The 20,951-nt window shown below is 33.1% G+C and overlaps 2 protein-coding genes across 2 annotated transcripts; both read left to right on the forward strand.

The window, feature by feature from the left end:
* The first annotated feature begins 2,655 nt into the window (after positions 1 to 2,655).
* LOC135137709 (ATP-binding cassette sub-family C member 4-like) lies at positions 2,656 to 9,191 on the forward strand. Its single transcript, XM_064067428.1, has 10 exons — positions 2,656 to 2,831; positions 2,880 to 3,104; positions 3,154 to 3,584; positions 5,555 to 5,711; positions 5,760 to 7,028; positions 7,084 to 7,414; positions 7,467 to 7,617; positions 7,666 to 7,893; positions 7,940 to 8,810; positions 9,086 to 9,191. The coding sequence occupies exons 1-10, from the start codon at positions 2,755 to 2,757 to the stop codon at positions 9,189 to 9,191; spliced, it is 3,846 nt and encodes a 1,281-aa protein (XP_063923498.1). The 5' UTR covers positions 2,656 to 2,754.
* Positions 9,192 to 18,505: 9,314 nt separating this feature from the next.
* On the forward strand, positions 18,506 to 20,401 carry LOC135137685 (ATP-binding cassette sub-family C member 4-like). The gene is made up of 4 exons (XM_064067398.1): positions 18,506 to 18,734; positions 19,495 to 19,651; positions 19,697 to 20,303; positions 20,362 to 20,401. The coding sequence occupies exons 2-4, from the start codon at positions 19,602 to 19,604 to the stop codon at positions 20,380 to 20,382; spliced, it is 678 nt and encodes a 225-aa protein (XP_063923468.1). The 5' UTR covers positions 18,506 to 18,734; positions 19,495 to 19,601; the 3' UTR covers positions 20,383 to 20,401.
* The last annotated feature ends 550 nt before the right edge of the window (positions 20,402 to 20,951 follow it).

The following is a 20,951-nucleotide window of genomic DNA, read 5'->3' on the forward strand; positions in this document are numbered from 1 at the left end:
ATTTTCTGATTGCTTAGTAACGATGGTGACTGAAATCCATCTTCCCTTTATATCAAGCAAACATTGTTGTCAAATGGAATTTGATCAAGTTATTACAAAAACAACACAGCCGTATCTTTGTGCATTCTAACTGAAGTGGTAATTAAACGTGGACATGCGCGAAAGAAATATTAACTAAAAGTCTTATTACTAGTTATTGTGATAATGAATGTGTTGTTTAGTTGTTAACCGTAGTAAAAAAAACAATTTTAAAATCATTATAACTCCTCCAAAATGTGAGAAGGAATTTTTTTACTATTTTTCTCAGACTCGCCGTTGATTGTTAAGAGCGTAGCGGAGAGTTAATCCGCCATTTTCCAGACACCCGGTATATAAAAATTATTAGTACACTGACTATCACAACTAATGACTATAAAATATTTTAAATGGGCGAACGACCTCGTATGAAAACATAAATTATTATTTTGCTGTTATCAATAAAAATGGTGACAGTATCGCATTCGATTCTAAGTTATGTAATTTAATTTCGATGTATATAGTCGGCTCGTAAAGTCAGTCCCCCCTTGTACCTCAACTGCTGCAGGTTTATCATTTACATTTAAAACTTGGCGTATGATCCTTTTTTTAAGCGCCTATTTCATTCTACACATGATACCAAAGTTTAAAATAAGGTCGTCTAATTACTATACCAATTATTTTGTCAAGCACTAGCCAAAATTATTTATTTTCTTTTTTATTATTTTTATTATTACGCTCATCACATGGAACAAAATACAGCTGCTAAAACGATTACTGCTTTTACCCAAGAAAAGATTGTTCTCTTTGGTAAAGATTACACTAAGCATTTATCACAATGACTTTTTTGTTTAGTTTTAAAGACTAACATTGTTTTAGAATTTGTAATTTCTGTATCTAGATTATTCCAAATTTGAAACAGACAATCGGTTAGGAATTGCTGTCCCCAATTCGTTTTATAATTTTCATAAAAGAGCTTTTTTTTAGAGTAGTCTCGAAGGTGGAATTTATCACCAAGAACAAAGATGGTGGAAAAATCAACAGTAAACTTAAGATCCTCGTCCGCTTTATTTTCTAAATTTTCAACAGTTTCAAAATACAGACAGAGGTTGTACTCTTTAATTATGTAGCTGTTGTGTAGCTTTATGAAAGCAGGATGATAGGGCGAGCATATGATACCAAAGGGGTTTTAAATCAATCTTCGTTTGGATTTACAAATGTGTTTTGCAGCAAGTGGTAGATTTTTTCACTGTGTGACGATAATACCCAAGTTGTTGATTTGGTGAACAGTCTGCAGGGTATTATTGTCAGTAGAATATATAGTGTTGGGGTTGTTTTTGCCCGAAACACATAACAGTTGTGAATGTTTAGAGACATTAACCAAGTGCGAGTCCAACTCTGAGCTACTGAAAGATTATCTTGAATAATTCAAAACATGTTAATGTGTTACCAAACAAATTGCCAACGTCGGTATAAAAAACACAAAAGACTAATACCAATCGTACATCTGATATATAAATGTTGTATTTATTTAATTTTGTATATTGTAATGTTTTTGTATGTAAGATATAACAGGCTTCAGCACAGCTACTTGTATAAACGATAGAGTGGATCCCTAGTAAAATCGGTCAAGTCAGAAGTTAATCTGTGATAATTTAGTTTCGAAAATTTTGTTGTGTTTCATTTCATAGAGGGGGGTTGACGATATTGTATGGATGTTTCTAAAATACCGTGATCTGGTACGCTTATAGACAAGCATTAATTTCACCAAGAAGATTAGAATCGCTTAAAACCAAATCAAGTGGACATGCCTAATCAGCACGGAAACGAATGAGCGAAGTAACCATTTGTATGAGGTTGGTTTCCAGAAGCATATCCGCTATTAAAAAGGCAGTATTATTTTTATTATCATCATCTAATAACTGCATGTTTGGCCTTGAGATTTTAGGAAAGTTGAAATCTTCAAATATTAGTAAATTGATTGTTCATCCACAACGAGGTTATCAATAAATCAGTAGCCGCACAACACTGGTTTTTCAGTAAGAACAATATCCGACATTGATACTAAGCGGCTCAATTTTGGTAAATTTTTTACCATAACACTTTACGGTAAATTCTTTGAAGATTAAACTTTTTAAGAACATGCAAATTCCTCCTCCTCGTGAAGGCGATAGCTTATATAGTTTTAGTTCATTTAGAACTACAGGTGATACTGATAACCAAGATTTGCTTAATACCATGATTTTTTTAAAGTTTGGTATCATGTGCAGAATATCACTTCATGATCAGATGTCACTAAGATGACGATTAGCATCATTTGACTACTCATTCACACGTTTTAAATTTAATTTAAAATTAAAGCCCGTAGCGGTCGAAAGTCACATGGGGAGAGGGACTGACTTTACGAGCGCACTGTAAATTTTCATAACTAAATGCAGACTATTACTTTCCTGATAATAACTTAGTGGCTTTTAATACGTTAGTAGAGGTAGTTATTTGTTAGAAAGTTTTAATGTCTTCTAAGTACTTACGGATAATCTCGACAATAATAATCTTGATGACGTCGGTCGTTTTACAATTATGTACATTCATTTAACTGCTACATTTTTGGTTTAGTACAAAGTTTTGTATAATGATTACTGAAGGTCTTATGTAAAAATCAGACATTGATAAAAACTCAAAGAGAACGAGCAGTGCCAATAGAGAAACGTTTTACCAACTTTTGTTAGTGTTTTCAAAATGAACGGCGAAAAGGCGGAAGAAAGGCGAAATAATCCCAGGCAAAGTGCAAGTCTAATTTCTAGAATAACTTTTTGGTATTTAATTATTTGAAGGAATTTAAATATTTGACAGTATTATTTAAGGTACACTTACGACTTGTTTAAAATAGGATATAAACGAGAGGTCGAAGAAAAGGATTTGTATGAAGTGCTTCCTCAATTCAACACGTCCGAACTTGGAGATCATATGGAACGCGAATGGAATCAAAATAAAGAACATAGGAATGCTATGTTTTTAGTTTTGTGGAAAATGTATGGCAAGTATTACTGCACACTTAGTGTAACGATGCTCTTTACAATTGTACTTAAGTAAGTTTATCTTCATAAATCAAAAACCCAATTTAGTTTCTGCTTTTAGCGTTGTCCGCCCCATAATCTTTGGCAAACTGGTTTTCTTTTTCACTCCTGGACAACAAAGCCTAACTAAAGCAGATGCCTTGCTTTACACTGCAATTTTGCTTGTGCTTCAACTAGTTGATGTCATTTGTAGACAAAATTACATTTTCTTAACGGAAAATTTAATCATCAAAATTCGCACTGCGTTTTGTTCATTGATTTTTCGAAAATTTCTTACGCTTCCAGTAAGTTGTTTACACCACGTTAGCTATGGCAATGTTGCAAATTTGATAACAAGAGACATCGGTGCATTTGATCAGTTCTTCCTTCACTTCACTTACGGTTGGTCTGGAATCATCGTTACTCTAATTTCATGTTACAATATGTATCGACGTATTGGTTGGCCAGCTGCCGTGGCAATTCTTGCATTTGCTGTATTCATTCCTCTTCAGGGTACGTACGATTTAATGTAGTAGACCAATGAAATATATTTTTTGTATGACATGGTGATTCACATTGTTGTTCAAGGTTTAAACCCAAGGTTTAACATGCATGCCGTTTTGCGTACATAATTTATTATTAGATATCCTAATTTTCTACTGTTACACAAAACATTTAAAAAGTGTGTTTAAAGTGAACCAGTGAAGTCGAAATGGCGTAAAAATATATTTTTTCTACCGCCCACGTTTTTTGGTTTTCTAATAGAGCTATTAACGCACGCAAATGACGTCACAGCAGTTCGTTAATAGCGGAAAGGCGTTCTTTAATAGATCTGGTGTAATTTAGATCGGTAAGATTGGCAACCACGACGAGAAATGTCAGGTGAATGTCAGTGGCAAATGTAAACTTAAAATTTCCCATATTTCCGAACGCGTAACTTCTTCACAAGACATTTTAACCAATTTTAAATTAGAAAAACTCGAATTGATTCGAATTACAGTTGTTGTTGTGAAAATTCGAACCTCAAATATTTCGTGGTTAGTGTTAGACCAACTCATCACCAACCACGACAAAAGTCCCCACATTAAAAAAAAATGCAAATTTCAAGTAAATTTTGGGAAAAAACGTGTGCGGTAGAAAAAATAGTATAAATAACTCGTTCATAAAGCCATTGAGGCACTCATCCTTTATATAACTCGCGGCTTCGCCGCTCGTTCTATAAACTTGGATTCGTGCCTCAATATTTGCCTTATGAAACTCGTTCTTTAATATACTATTTACTTCCTGGGCGTAAGCTATTGACGCCGGTTCGTCCGTTTATCGAAAAGAGTCGAGGAATTATTATGACTTTGTCTAGTTGGATCCTCAAGAAACCCCAGATGTGCTATTTCGAAAAACTGCACAACAAAAATGTACCGGTAGTACTTGCGGGATCGTCCTGCCTGCAGAGCTGTTACCATTTGATTTGATGTGTTTGTCTGACCGATAATAATTAGAGCACAACTTCTTGTACCCCTATACCTAATTTCAGTGGATTTGTACAACTGGTTCTCAAGATATTTAACCGTTTTCATACATTCTAGAGACCCTGTATAATCATTGTCAGAAAACAAACATTTTTTAAATTTTTTCAAAGAAGCGGAATTCGTTGGACTGCACTTCAGAGACGAGGAAAGTTCTGTCAAAGTAACCGTCGACCAATTTTTTTAGATTTTCTTATACAGAGTGACGCAAAAAAAATAAGGAATGAGTCAATTTATTTTTTTGAATAAATCAAATCAGGAACTGCAAAACCGAATGCTTTGAAATCTTGCAAACGTTTTAAGGTTATCCTAATCATGGTAAATTGTTAATCAAAGTCATTTATCCTCTCCCAAAAAATTTATGACATCATCTCAAAATTTTGGCAAATAAATCCTCTTTAAATTATGCAAAATATTGTCACTCCATACTTTTTGATTTATTATTGCGTTCATATTGTTATGAAATAAATCCATACGCCGCCCCGATACGACGCTTATGGGTTTTCTAGTATATAGTATGATTCATCGGCCTATCCAAGCGACATTCGCTAAAGAAAGGGCTGGAAGCGATGAAGTCGAGAAAGATCTCGATTGCGAAACATCGAGAAGAGAATATGAACGAGATTATTTGAAAGCGGGGGCCAGAAAAGTGTTTTCTGTCTCTTGGTCTAATATTACTGTATAATAAGTAGGTAAAATATTGATGAAAATACGCTACGAAAAATCCGTCGACAAACAAAGAACATTAAACTAAATAAATGCTGGAAAACGCAATAAATATTTCGTTTGTTCATTATTATTTTTAAACGCCGAGATATTGTGAATTAATTTTAATTACAGTCGTTTTTTAAGAGATTATTATTATTGCACACAAGTGTTAATTTCACCTTTTCCGTCAAAAGTTGTTATTAACAAATACGAGATTTGGTCTGGTGTCACATTAATTTGTTTCGTTTACAGTTCTTGCAGGAATATGGATCGCTTCACTCAAGAGAGAGACATCTAAGAAAACAGATAAAAGACTTCAAAAATTTAAGGAAGTTTGTTCAAACATTAGAAGCACAAAAATGTATGTTTGGGAAAAGTACGTGAAAAACAAAATATCTTTGGCAAGAAAGTAAGAGTTCTTTTTGAAAAAGCGACAAACTGAGCATTCATTTTTTAGGGAAGAAATGACTATTCTATTTAAAATTTTTATTTTGTTATTTCTGTCTATTGCAACGGGAATCATAGTCGTCAACGTAACATTTTATTTTGTTGTAATGATTAATATTTGGATTGATCAAATTATAACGGCGGAAGTTATGTACTTCATCAATGGTACCTTCTTGACTCTCACTTTTATCATGACAATATCATTTCCCTTTGCAACATTTAGTTTATCCCAAGCGATTACTGCCATTAAAAGAATGCAAACTTTAGCTCATACATTAGAAACGCATAGCAAAGGAACGTGTCGCACACTTAAAACAGAAACACCAGAAGTCGAATTTTCAAATGTGACAGTTATAATCGACAATAAAACAATTTTCGAAAATGTTAGCATTCATGTTTTTTCAGGACTAACTCTAATAACCGGACCTACCGGTAGCGGTAAAAGTGTATTTCTTTTGACAATTTTGAAAGAGTTTGAAATATCCGATGGAAAATTATTTGTTCAGGGGAGATTGTCTTACGCATCACAGGAACCTTGGCTATTTCCTGCTAGTATCAAACAAAATATACTTTTCGGAAACAATTATAATCATAAACGCTATCAAGAAGTTTTGCATGTTTGTGATTTAAATTATGATTTAGATTTACTAGAAAATGGTGATTCCACTGTAGTAGTCGATGGTGGAGTTAACCTAAGCAAAGGACAACGAAGTAGGATTAATTTAGCAAGGGCTATATATCAAAACAGCGATATTTATTTAATAGATGACTGTCTGTCTAGTTTGGATCCTTTAGTTTCTAACCATATTATTACAAATTGTATTTTAAAGCTTTTGCGTAACAAATTAGTTTTTCTCGTGAGCCATCATTCGGATTTAAAACATCATGCTGCGAACATTCTAAACCTTCATAATCATTCGGATTTAAAACATCATGCTGCGAACATTCTAAACCTTCATAATGGAAATGTAAACACACGGAAAAATTATTTATCGGATGATGTAGAAAGTGACAATCCAAATATCACTCCACGTATTCCCAACACTTTAATAACAACTGACATAACTACTTCCATTGATTCTGAAAGAGAGAAATTGAACGAAACTACAAAAACAAATAAAATTTATGGTGAAATAAACAAATCGGGTTCGGTCCCTTTAAAGGTTTACACCGAATATATACGCTTGGGAGGTGGAGCTGCTACGTTTTTAATAATTTTTTGTATTTTTATTGTAACTCAATTATTAGTAAGCTACAAAGATAAATTAATAAGTAACTGGTAAGTATGATGCATAGAAGTAGTCTTCCAAACAGTATCTTTGTTTTTCTTTTAGGGTAAACTTGGAAGACAAAATTTCTCGAAATAATCATACTGTTGGCAACGTATCATACCTACATCTTGTAGAAGATCGTAACCACCTTTTGCGTCACTACACCGGTGCTGTTGTGGGACTGTCTGTCGCTATATTGATTAGAGGGTGGGCACTGTTTCAATTTTCAAGAAGAATATCACTGAGTTTACACAAAAGAATGTTGAACTGTGTTATTGGTGCTTCTCTTCAATTTTTTGACACAACGTTTTTAGGAAATATTGTGAATAGATTTTCGAAAGACCTTGACAGTGTCGATGAAAATATCCCATTCCCTCTAAACAATTTGATATCTGTAATATTTAGGTAGCGCACTTCATACATTTATCGATTTGAAATTATTTTAGATCGTCTTTGAAACTGTTGGAAGTATTGTACTGATTTCCTCGACCAACAGACGACTACTTTTACCAATCGCTTTACTTTTTGTGAGCCTAATATTTTTGCGATGTGTTTACATAAAATCAGGAAGACCGCTGAAAAGGCTAGATGTCTCAAGTAAACTAAGAGTTTTTTATTGAATTCAAATTTATCTTTAATTTTTAGCTAAGAGTCCTGTGCTTGGATATCTAAACGCCACATTAGAAGGAGTGCCAACTATAAAGGCTTTCGGTGCACAAAAAATTGTCACGAAGGAATTTGAGACACACCACAACCTTTATAATTCGGCGTCGTATTCATACACCGCCAATTTGAAAGCTTTTGTGTTTGTGGCAGACGTGTTTGCATCCATCTTCATCGTTGTGGTTATTTTGCAATTTATTTTTGACAGAGGTATTTTCTTTTTCTGTATAACACCGATCTCAGGAAAAAGTTGCAGACGTGCTACCTGGAAACTTTGGATTGGCAATTTCACAGTCTTACGCAATTTATAATGTAATTTTCTACGGAATGCAGAAGTGGGTCGATTTAGAAACACAAATGACTTCAGCGGAACGTGCTATGGAATATACAACCATACAGAAAGAGTCTGAATCTGGATTAGAAATCGAGAATTGGCCAAATCTCGGTGAAATTAAGTATGAAAATGTGTGCCTCTCTATGAATAAGTCTGACTCATACATATTAAAAAATATAAATTTTCATATTAAACCTAACGAAAAGTTGGGAATTGTGGGGCGTACAGGAGCTGGTAAATCGTCAATTATATCAGCGCTTTTTCGTTTGTACGAAATTAAAGGAAGAATCACATTAGACGGGGTCGATATTAAAACGCTTTCATTACATTTTCTTAGATCGAATATTTCTGTAATTCCCCAAGATCCCCTCTTGCTTAGCGAAACACTACGGGATAATATAGATCCAGAGCAAGTACACACAGACGAAGAAATCTGGAATGCTTTACGTACTGTGGGAATGAACAAAATTATTTCAACGTTAAATGCTAACATTAAGAAATTTGAGTTTAGTTGCAGTCAGAATAGATTACTGTGTTTAGCTAGGGTGTTAATAAAAAAGAAGAAAATATTAGCTGTCGACGAAATAGTCGAACACGTGGACACTAAGACAGAAAACTTAATTTATAATATTATCAATGAACACTTTAAATTTTGTACTGTTATTAAAATAGCACACAGATTAAAATTTGTTCTAGATTGCGACAAAGTGTTAGTGCTGGATAACGGCAGCGTTGTTGAATATGATAGTCCAGAAACTTTGCTGAAAAATCAAAATGGTTTGTTTTATAAGATGTATAATGTTCTACTTTAAGAAATAAATGTGTTTGTCATCTTACTTAATTATTCTAACTTCTATAAAAAAACACGTTGAAAATATCAGTTGTACAACAACAACGCCCTGCATAATAATAATCAATATTATTCTGAAATATCTTTTATTAAAGAGACAAACTTTTAACGATAAGTAGAAAATTCATTGCACTGAAAGAACTTCATCTAAGACACTAAAATATAACAATTTACTGTTTAATTTGAAATGTGCGGTTTGCCAATTTCCGTAAAAATAGATATCAACTGCTGCTATGGACGTTGGAATATCAACTGAAATGTCTTCTGTTAGTGTTACTTGATTGTCCAAAGCAGAGTATGAGTATTTTCCATGCCGGCAACTAGACGAGCGTTTTTCCCTTTAGAACATTCGATGTCATCCACATATGATTGCACCAATGCATTCATTTGTCTTCTTTAACTATCATGAAACTTCTTTGTTGACCATTTTTGGATGAATGAATGTTGACGATTATATATTCTTCTACGTCTCGAACATCAATAAATCGCTTCTACATGCTCCGACTGCACCCATGGATATAGCAACTTTAACCATCAAATACGTTTCATCTGATTCACAAAGAAATTTTAACACCTGTTGACGAGTAAGGAGCTTCGACTTCTTTGGTTGGTACCCTCTTCCAAGTTGCTTCAAATACTGCTGCAATTGTACAAATTTCTTGGTACTCTTTATCATCTTGTTTACCTCGAGCTCTTCTCGAAGCATTGAAAACTTTGTCCACAGTAAATTAGGAGCAAAAGATTTTGATAGTTCGTGAAAGAAGCCCAAAATTACGGCTTCATTTACTGCATGAATACAATTCAAGCCGCTTTAAAATACTTACAATAAAAAAAAAGTAGAACAAAATATTATTCTTTATCTTTTCTTTGCAACGATGACATAAAACGTAGACTGCATCTCTGGCTTGGGGCTTGGATTGGGTTTAATGCTTTCGGTCGATGTGCAGCCCTGGAGCCGGAAGCCCTTGAGCTGCAGATATTCGAGATCAGGCATTAAGGCCCTAATAACGCCCTTGGTACATTAATAACTATAAAGCTGAGAACCAACGAGAAAAAGTCTGTTATCATCAATGTATATTTTTAATTTACTTTTGCGTCCTTCGCTTATATTTATGTCCAACATTTTTTAAATAAAAAAGCCAAAATTGCCGTATTTGAACTCCACATTTACTGACCATTATTTTTAATATATATTTTTTAATAAACAGAAAAATGTATTTTTTATTGAAGAATTACTGCTATTATAATAAACTTAATTAAATACTTTAATAAATGAAATAATCTAAATACTTCGTAAAAATTTTGAAATGTAATTTCAGTATTTCTCCTTCCCGTCTTTCCACAAAATGTTTCACTTCACAAATCACTGTCAGTTTTAATATTTTCGTTTCGAATAGGACAAATATCAATAGGTATTTGGGATTAACCACCTACTACAAGCACATTTTTGTGCACCACCTTGTGTTGTTACTCTATTCTTCCAGTAGTGTCACCAACATTGTCCCTTTCTTCTTTAAAATAATGCACTAAACATTGAGAACCTTCTCTCGTGCGTCAAGCTAATTCATATGACACAATGTGGTAAAATTGTCTTTGCAATCCACATGATTCATTATAGCATTCTATAATCTTCACGATTTCATATTTAGATAAAGTTGCAGGATGTTGTTTTCTTTTTTCCGCTTCCTTTTGTAATATTTTGCGCTTTCCATTTCCAACATCTCGCAAGGATTTATTCCACATCTTTAAAGGGGTCTATGACTCTGTTAAATTCTTATAAATCTTGAATAAGTTTAGAGCATTTGTTCCACATTGTTTTAATCGTCTCTTCTTTATAGTATTCATCATTACACTGTTCATTTTTAATGCCAGTCTTTTGAACTATAGTCCAATTTTGTGGTAGGAGTAATTTCGTCACAAAGTAATTGGAATTGCTTCCAAATAGAATTTGCTACTAACTGAAGTGTTTTTACTTGCATTTGCTGTAATTTCTTTACTAATTTGTTCACAGATAATAATGAATTTATTGGTCCAACGAACCAAGATTCATTGTGGATACATGAGTATTACAAACATATCAAAAGTAATTTATGCTTAATTTTAACAAACTCACGATAGAACAAATCCAATTCATCACAGTTATGCTGGCGTAAAGTTTGTCTAGAATTATAAGAATTTTATGGACTCCCAAAGTTAATTCAATTTTACAGCCCTGTTGTCAGTTTTATTGTTTAGCTGAAGAGCGGGGGCGAATTCAGGCACAGAAAAGATCGGCTTTCCCCTGACAGGCTCTTTACCTGTACAATAGAATTGACGCCTGAGCTGTGAAACAAATTAACGTTGGGAGTCCATAAAATTCTTATAATTCTGGACAAACTTTACTAGTGTATTATACAAGGTGAAATAAGATAAGAGCGGGCTATTAACATGGTGGATCGAATTTGGTAAATTATAATCAAACGTAACAATATTTCTAGTTCCTACTCCTGGGACATAGTATTTTACTAATTATAAAAGAAACAAACTTTTAATACGACCATTAATTATGTTTTGTAAAAATATCAATCGAGCCGTTTTTCTCCTAGCTTCAAGCGACGTCTCATGTAGAAGTACCAACAATTCGTTTTGGTCACCAGTGTTGTACCGGGTAAATACCATACATTTTAAAATGCAGAAATTTACAAAATATCCATGAAACTTGTTCTAAAAGTAATTTATACGGATTCCACAGAACAGAACAAGTCTAGACCTAACAAGCGAGTAGAATAGTATATTATTAGCCAAGGTTGCAGAGACAAGCATTCTAGACCGAGCGCAAATTAGAACCCGAGACGCGCAGCGTCGAGGGCTCTGAAGCGCGAGGTCTAGAAATGGCTTTGCAACCGTGGTTAATATACTATTTTTTTCACTAGTATAAACCATAAGACAATAAACTGAAAAAATAAACGTTCAATTTTTTGACGCAACATGATTTTGTTTTGATTTCTAATCAAACTTACTCTAAATCTTCAACACAAAGAAAACCGTTTATACTTGTCGCTGAGTTAATCATTTTATCTTCTACCGTCTACCACCTACCATGCCTATACTCAAGTAATGTTTGTAGCACACATTTGTTCATTTTTACTTCCCGAGCGTAAACAAAGGAAGTATTGTAATCGAGTCCGTCGGCCGACTCTCTACTTTTACGTTTTCTCGATCTTTCATGACCCCTAGAAGACGAAGAAATAGGTCTCCCATTTCCGTCTGTCTGTCCGTCCGTCTGTCCGTCTGTCCGTCTGTTGTCCCGGATTTTATTAGACAGATAATCTCCGAAAGTACTCGACCGATTGTTGTGAAATTTTGTACTTATATTAAGAATATCATGTAGATGATAAAACGCTAACCAAAATTTGTCTAATCATCCCCACCACTAATGCGATGACGTCACTTCAAAATTGTACATAGTAAATGGGTTTTCAATTGTATAAAATAACATAGTCCTACACATGTAGTTTACAACTCTGAATCGACTTTTCACCCGAAACGTCCAGATTTTTGGAAAAAAAATCAAAATTATAAAACAACATTTTGAAATTTAATTTTTAATCTGCTAACCAGAATGCTTTGAAATGTTGCAAATGTTTTAAGGCTATAAAGAGCATCATAAATCTTTAGTCAAAAAATATTTGCTTATCCCCTCCAAAAACTTGATGACGTCAGCTCAAAAGTTTGTGGAATAAATCATATCTAAAATGTACAAAATATGATGAGTCTGTACTTGTGATCTATCACTCCATTCATATTTTTTGGATTTGCATATACAGGGTGACTCAAAAAAATTAATGAATGCGTAAATATATTTTATTGATTTAATCAGGAACTACAAAACCGAATGCTTTGAAATCTTGCAGATGTTTTAAGGTTATAAAGAGCATAATAAATGTTTAGTCAAAATATATTTGCTTATCCCCTCCAAAAAATTAATGACGTCAGCTCGAAAGTTTGCCGAATAAATCCTATCTAAACTGTAAAAATATGATGAGTCTGTACTTGTAATTTATCACTCCATTCATATTTTTTGGATTTGCATATACAGGGTGACTCAAAAAAATTAATGAATGCGTAAATTTATTTATTTGATTTAATCATGAACTGCAAAACCGAATGCTTTGAAATCTTGCAGATGTTTTAAGGTTATAAAGAGCATAATAAATGTTTAGTCAAAATACATTTGCTTATCCCCTCCAAAAAATTGATGACGTCAGCTCGAAAGTTTGCCGAATAAATCCTATCTAAACTGTACAAAATATGATGAGTCTGTACTTGTAATTTATCACTCCATTCATATTTTTTGGATTTGCATATACAGGGTGACTCAAAAAAATTAATGAATGCGTAAATTTATTTTATTGATTTACTCAGGAACTACAAAACCGAATTCTTTGAAATCCACTGCGAAAAAAAACATAATAGGCATGCAGTCGTCACGTTTCCGACAGCGAGGGAAGTACTGTCTAAACTCTTTAGACCAATTTTTTAAGAAATAATCACATCAAACATTTCGTACATAACGTCAATTTTTTTTTTTGAACCGGTGGTCGCAAAAATTGAATTTGCTACCTCTAAATGAGCCGACATTTCCATGCGTCATGGCTGCTAGTGAAAAAAGTTTTGTATACGTTGGCGAATTCAATAGCAAACACGTTAACAATGTCTTAGGGTTCCTCCAACAGTCATGCTGCCTGGGGTTCGGTCACAGTGACGTTTCATATTAACGTACGACCAGAAGTCAGTCGAGTCCCTCTTGACACACTCCTCTGCTCGATGAATGAAATGATTGTGTGCAATCTTTATATTCCACCTTAAATTCTGTCTTAGTTGTTTCGTTTTGTCAAGATCATATTGTAATTTTGGCTTCCTATATCGATTGCAATGTTTATTCTTTAATTTTATTTGTGATATTATATCTTTTGAATACCAGACTGGATAATTGTTTTGCGTTTTTGGTGAGTAAGATCTAATTGGAACATAAAGCAGAAATAAGTCTTGTAAATTTTTATACAAGTAATCACAGTCAAATCAACATCTTCAAAATTATTAAAATTTGACCAGTCTACGTTAGAAATTGCAGCATACAATTCTTTAAAATCAGCTTTCGTAGAATCAAATTTTGCATTACATTTATTATACATAAAGGGAGTATTTGGCAATTCATTTATTTATACAAGACCAGACAACGAGAGACATGGATGGTGTAAATCTGTTTGGAAAAGTGGTTCATTACAATTTTCAACATGAATTCCTACGTTTTCAGCATTAATATCCCTAATATTCTTATGTTGAAGTAGGTTATTTAATGTTAAAAGGTTGTCATAAGCATGATACAACTGCGTTTTTTTAAGTCTTTCAATACAATCACGAAGCTCAGTTATGTTAAAATCACCTCTTATGATAATTGGTAGATGAAAGTTGATCGAGGCATCCAGAAATTCAAACAAATGAGTATACAATGGTAATGGTACAGAGGGTGGAATATATACATTGACTATAGACAATGATTTTCTATGCAATGTAATTTGAATAGAAACTGTATCAATCTCAGGTACTAGTGACTGACATGAGATTTGTTGCACCATAAAGGAATCTGTCGTGCCCAAATAGTTTTGACCGCGGCCGAGCTTTTGGACACTAACAAAATTATTTATTTGGGTGTAGGCCCATTTCCTTGGAAATGGAAGAGCTAAACTGCATGTAGGGGAAGAGGTAATAACTAAACATTTCTAACATTTTTATACATATATTGAAAGAATTATAAACATATCAAAACAATAATCGAGTAAATGTGTAAATGTTGAACGGAAAAATAAAACATAAAAAATAAATTTACACACCTAACACAAAAAAAAACAACATGCAAAACTACTATCTAAAGCGTTTTTAATTAAATTTAATCCTATAAAAAATCAGCATGCAAAACTTAAAATTAAATTCGATAATTCCTTAATTAAGTGCGATACCTTCTAAACAATATTAATATTACGAGCGTGATAAATAAACTTAAAAAAACTACTAACTATGAAATCGAGTAATTACTTCAATATTTAATAAATTGCGATTGGGCATTTATATATTAATTAAATCATTAAAACAACTAAAATAATAATAAAATCAATAATTCAGTGGATTCGGAGAAATCTCCACTGATAATAAGAACAACTAAAATAAATGAATTAATATCATGCACTTAAATCTACGACAACTTATGAATATAAAACATGTAAAAAGAGATAAATGAGTTTTTACATTCATTGATTAGCTAAATATGCCGAGCGCAACACTTGTTCACGAGAAAAATTGACGGTTACAGGACAGTTAAATACATACAAAAATGAACAGTCTATAGTCTATAAATGAAGCTAAACATTGAGAAATTAGTATCATAGATGCGCTAAAATACAGCGAGACGATTAAAGTAAAATAAAATGCGAGGTTTCCAAATACTATAGCAAAATAATCAGAGAACGGAATCATATTTAGACGGCAAAATTCAATATAAAATAATCAACTGCAAGAAAACTAAATTAAAACGTTTCAATTCGGGAACTTCTCAAAAACGCACATAAAATATTCATGTCGCAAGCAAAAGAGTTAAATCGGCAAATTAAGGAAACATTGGAATAATTATCATAAAAACAAACGGTAATTAATCGAAAAATCCTCCCCAACAATCAAGAACCGACGCAAACCTAACGTGCCACCTGCAAACGAGAACATGTGGTAGCACTCAAGATTACTTTCTTTGCCGGCGCTAACTGTTCACACTCAACGTAACGAAGAAAACGCATAAATTAAACGCTACACATGTACGATTCGAACTCGAGAACACATGACGAAAAAATGGAAAGCAAGATAAATCAAGAATGACTAAAAGGTAGACTTACACAGCCGCAGCATTGAAAATTTTTCTATCTTCCTCTCGGGCTCAGCAAATTCTTCTAAGTTCAGATTTCTTCAAAATTCAGCAAAAATAATAAAAAATCTCGACGAAAAATTCGGCAGCGTCTTCGACCACAACTGGAAACTTCTACTGAAACCGTTTTCGGCGCTACTACTTATATAGGGATTTTTACTCATTATTCTTGTCTCCCGCGACTTTAGTGGACTATATTTCTTCATGATTAGTGTAGTACTCGGTACGCGATTTTAGGTTTTGTTTCGTTGTTTTATAGGGTTTAGCTTTTAATTATGGTTCCGCGTCTGACGTTTTTTATTGGTTAGTGTGTCGTATATCTTCGGGTTTTTTCAACTTGCGTCATGCTTTTCATGTCGTCATCGCTACATGTGGTTAGCCTGTTGTAGCTATTTTTGAAGAGGGCGTTTTTTTTTTAGGCTGTTTATGCGTCTGGGTAATTACGATTGGCGATGTTTATGGCGTATTATTCTGTACAAGTTATTTGCAATGTCTGGCAAGCGCAATGTTGTTCGCAATTTGCGAATACGCGAATTTTGTTCATGCATTTGGGGATTGATGGTTGATTTTGTTTATCTATTTGAATGGTACTATATGCCGATTAGGAAATGCGTGTTAATTAATTAAGATTTTTGTTATTAGTCTTTTTGGTTACAATTTTCTCGTGAACGAATTTAGTGACGGCTCGTCACAAATCGTTTATACCAATAAGGACTCCACCTCCACGTCCTGAAGTTCTGTCACATCTAAATACATTGAAATTGGCAGGGAAAAGTTCACTACTAGATACATTATCACTAAGCCACGTTTCGGTTAGCAAGACCACATCTACATCATCACAAGTACAGATGTTATTATAAAAGTAATTGACTTTGGAGTTCAAACCTCTAACATTTTGGTAAATAATATTAAGAGTTGGTATTAAAGTATTTGTTCGCTGGATACTTAGTTGTTTTTTTACTTCCTTAATAACTATTTTCGGTACTCCATTGATATATCTTAATTTAATATTTGATTCTCCTTTAGATAATCGCCCTTTGAATTCTTTACGGATCCTATAACACAAATCCTGTTGCTTCACTGTCAAGTCACGATTGATGTATACATTATTAGTTGTTTTATATTTACGTAAAATAAACTGAACTTGATCTGCTGATCCCAGCGTAATTTTCACCGGGCGATTACGTCCATTCTCAAATTTTCCCAACCTGAAGCATACCTGAAATGCCATCCCTTATGGGAGCATCTAAGTAACTTAAGAATTTGGTTATGTCCTCTTGTTTCCTGTAATTGGAAGAGTTAACTGTTGGTTCAGGAAGATTATGAATAATTACATTCGTCGATCGGATTTGGCGATCTAGATAGACACCTATATCACACACAACACTATCATTGCTACAACACGTTTTCTTGCAAATAATGCATAATTCCGGCATTTTACTTAATAACAATAATATCAATGGCTGATACGTATGAGGCAATCTAAACACGTCTGTCTTACCGCTACGCTCGCTACAAATGCGGAACTAAAACGTTCATTTGGGTTTATTTTCTTAAATTTAACATTTGTCAAAACTAAAAAACGCGTTATCAATAAACAAAACCAAAATACTAGGAGTATAAATTATTGTTATTAATTTTGTAATTAATTAATAATAATAATAATAATATAAACATTATAGTAATAATCTGATTGAACAAAATTAAACAAGTGATGAAAAATACTACACGTTTGGAAACTAAAATTATTAAAAAACAACCATAACTAATAATTGCATACAAAATGATTTTCCTGACAGTCATTTATAAGATTAACATTCGTTATTGGAAATTTAACAAAGTAGTAATTTGTTACCAATTTGTACTACTTTTTAAGTACTAAATCTTAATCTTGACAACAGTAATTTTTATGACGTTTGTCGCTTTACATTAACGCACGCACATTCATTTTTTACCTCTTTGATTTAGTGCAAATTTTATACTACTGTTCAAGGTTTTATGTAAAACTTAAACAGCGATAAAGAGTTACAAAGAACTCCCAATACAGAAACTTTTTACCAACGGGTGTTCATGTTTTAAAAATGAATGACGAAAAGGCGGAAGAAAGGCAAAATAACCCCAGGCAAACAGCAAATCTAATTTCCCGAATAACTTTTTGGTATTTAATTACTCCTACTAAACAATTCAAACATTTTATAATTTTATTTAAGGTATACTTGCGACTTGTTTAAAAAAGGGTTTAAACGAGAACTCGAAGAAAAAGATTTGTATGAAGTGCTTCCTCAGTTCAAGACGTCCGAACTTGGAGATGATATGGAACACGAATGGAATCAACATAAACGAGACAAGAATGCTATGTTTTTAGTTTTGTGGAAAATGTATGGCAAGTATTACTGTACACTTAGTGTGACTATGCTCTTCACTATTGTACTTAAGTAAGTTTCTCTTCTTAAATCAGAAAACGAATTTAGTTCATACTTTTAGCGTTGCTCGTCCCATAATCATTGGCCAATTGGTTTTCTTTTTCACTCCCGGACAACAAAGTCTAAGTAGAACTGATGCTTTGCTCTACACTATATTTTTGCTTGCACTTCAGATAATTGACGTCATCTGTAGACAAAATTACATCTTCTTAATAGAAAATTTGATCATCAAGATTCGCACTGCATTTTGTTCATTGATTTACCGAAAAATTCTTAAGCTTCCAGTAAGTCGTTTACGTTACATTAGCTTTGGTAATGTTGCAAATTTGATAACAAGAGACATCGGTGGATTTGATCAGTTCTTCCTTAACTTTACTTACGCTTGGTCTGGATTCATCGTTACTGTAATTTCATGTTACAACATATATCGACGTATTGGTTGGCCAGTTGTCGTCGTAATTTTTTCGTTTGCTGTATTTATTCCGCTCCAAGGTACGTACGATTTAATGTAGTAGACAAATAAATTGTTTTTATACACATGGGTGATTCATATAAGGTAGCATCGTTCAAGGTTTAAACTTGAACATTTAACAAATAAGTTACTGGCACACATAAATAATAATTTTTGTGGTAAACTTTAAAAAATATATTTAAATGACAAATTGGAATGGCCCAAAACTATTTTTCTTTTTATTTAGGTACACGCCATACTTTGTCTTAGAAAACTTTAAATTTTTTGTTAAAAAGTTACTTAGAGTTCACAGTACAGGAATAAGTGATCATTATTGCAAACTTGTAAAGCTTGTAGAACTAGTAGAAGCGTTAGGTATGTGAGCAAATTGAACATGAACTGGGGGAATTTAACCAACTCATTTAGTTAAGACTTTGGCATTTCATCAAACCCGTTTTCAGTCTTAGAAGGAGAACCTATTTGATATAATCTTATAGATAGTATGTCCCCATATTTAAACGCTGGTTAGAAAATTAAGAAAGGTAAATATTTATAATTCCCTTATCACAACTTTTACTTTATTTATATTAGCCAAATTTTAATAGCTGTAAAAGCTTATACTTTGGAACTAGTAGTAATTTAAAATTACAGAATTTTTTCCACACAATCTTTAAACATTAAGATCTTGCCAGTGGTAATAGATTTTTGTCACTATCCAAGTGTTTTCTTTCTTTCTTCCTTAAAAATTTGTATCTATAAATATTTTATGTCTGACAATGCATTGATTTGTTTCGTTTACAGTTCTTGCAGGAGTTTGGATCGCTTCGCTCAAGAAAGAGACATCTAAGAAAACTGATAAACGACTGAATGAATTCAAAGAAATTTGTTCCAACATTAGAAGCACAAAAATGTACGTCTGGGAAAATCACGTGGAAAACAAAATCTCCTTGGCAAGAAAGTAAGTGATCTTTCGGAAAATGCGACAAACTAAGAACATTTTTAGGAAAGAAATGAATGCCCAATTTAAAATTTTTATTTTGCTCTTTCTGTCTGTGGCGACGGGTATCATAGTTAACAATGTAACATTCTATTTCGTTGTGATGACTAACATTTGGACGGGTCGGACCCTCACGGCAGAAGTTATGTACTTCATCAGTGGCACTTTCATAACTCTTGCTTTTACCACAACAATTGCATTTCCACACGTGACATTTAATTTGTCGCAAGTAATTATTGCAATTAAAAGGATGCAAACTTTAGCTCACACATTAGAAACGCGAAGCGAAAAAAGGTGTCGCACACTTAAAACAGAAAAGACAAAAGTCGAATTTTTAAATGTGAAAGTTATAATCGACAATAAGACAGTGTTTGACAATGTCAGCCTTCATGTTAATTCAGGATTAACTCTAATCACCGGACCCACTGGTAGCGGTAAAAGTGTATTCCTTTTGACAGTTTTGAAAGAGTTTGAAATATCCGATGGTAAATTATTTGTTGAAGGTAGACTATCTTTTGCGTCACAGGAACCTTGGTTATTTCCTGCCACTATTAGACAAAACATACTTTTCGGAAACAACTATAATTATAAACGTTATCAAGAGGTTCTACAAGTTTGTGATTTACAATATGATTTAGACTTACTAGAAAATGGTGATTCCACTGTTGTAGTCGATGGTGGAGTTAATCTGAGCAAGGGCCAACGAAGCAGGATTAATTTGGCAAGGGCTATCTATCAAAAAAGCGATATTTATGTGATAGACGATTGTCTGTCGAGTTTGGATCGTTTAGTTTCTGACTATATTTTTAAAAACGGTATTCTAAAATTTTTGCATGACAAATTAGTATTTCTCGTGAGCCATAATTCAAATTTAAAACACTATGCTGCCAATATTGTAAATCTAGATAATGGAAATGTTAAAATTTGGAGAAACGATTTGTCGGACAATGTAAAAAATCACGACTTAAACATCATTCCAAATATTCAAAACACTTTAACAAATTCTATATCAACAACTACTTCTTCGATTTCTGAAAGAAGTCAGTTAATTAAAGCAACAAAAACAAATAAAATTTATGGAGAAATTAAAAAATCGGGTTCAGTCCCTCTAGGGATTTATATGAAATATATACGTATGGGAGGTGGAAGTCCAATTTTCTTTATTATTTTTTGCATCTTCATTCTAACTCAGTTAGTAGTAAGTTACAAAGATAAATTAATAAGCACATGGTAAGTGGATGCTGTAGAATTAGTGGTCATA

Source organism: Zophobas morio, unplaced genomic scaffold (assembly GCF_036711695.1).
Source record: "Zophobas morio isolate AGI-343-1 ecotype UQ-CSIRO unplaced genomic scaffold, CSIRO_AGI_Zmor_V1 ptg000029l, whole genome shotgun sequence".
In the NCBI taxonomy this organism is placed as follows: Eukaryota; Metazoa; Arthropoda; class Insecta; order Coleoptera; family Tenebrionidae; genus Zophobas; species Zophobas morio.

Coding starts and splice junctions, on each gene's coding strand:
- LOC135137685 (XM_064067398.1), top strand. CDS start 19,602: ATGTACGTCTGGGAAAATCACGTGGAAAACAAAATCTCCTTGGCAAGA. Junction 19,652..19,696: donor AAAATCTCCTTGGCAAGAAA/GTAAGTGATCTT, acceptor GAACATTTTTAG/GAAAGAAATGAATGCCCAAT. Junction 20,304..20,361: donor GTTATCAAGAGGTTCTACAA/GTTTGTGATTTA, acceptor CCACTGTTGTAG/TCGATGGTGGAGTTAATCTG.
- LOC135137709 (XM_064067428.1), top strand. CDS start 2,755: ATGAACGGCGAAAAGGCGGAAGAAAGGCGAAATAATCCCAGGCAAAGT. Junction 2,832..2,879: donor ATTTCTAGAATAACTTTTTG/GTATTTAATTAT, acceptor GTATTATTTAAG/GTACACTTACGACTTGTTTA. Junction 7,894..7,939: donor GCAATTTATTTTTGACAGAG/GTATTTTCTTTT, acceptor AAAAAGTTGCAG/ACGTGCTACCTGGAAACTTT.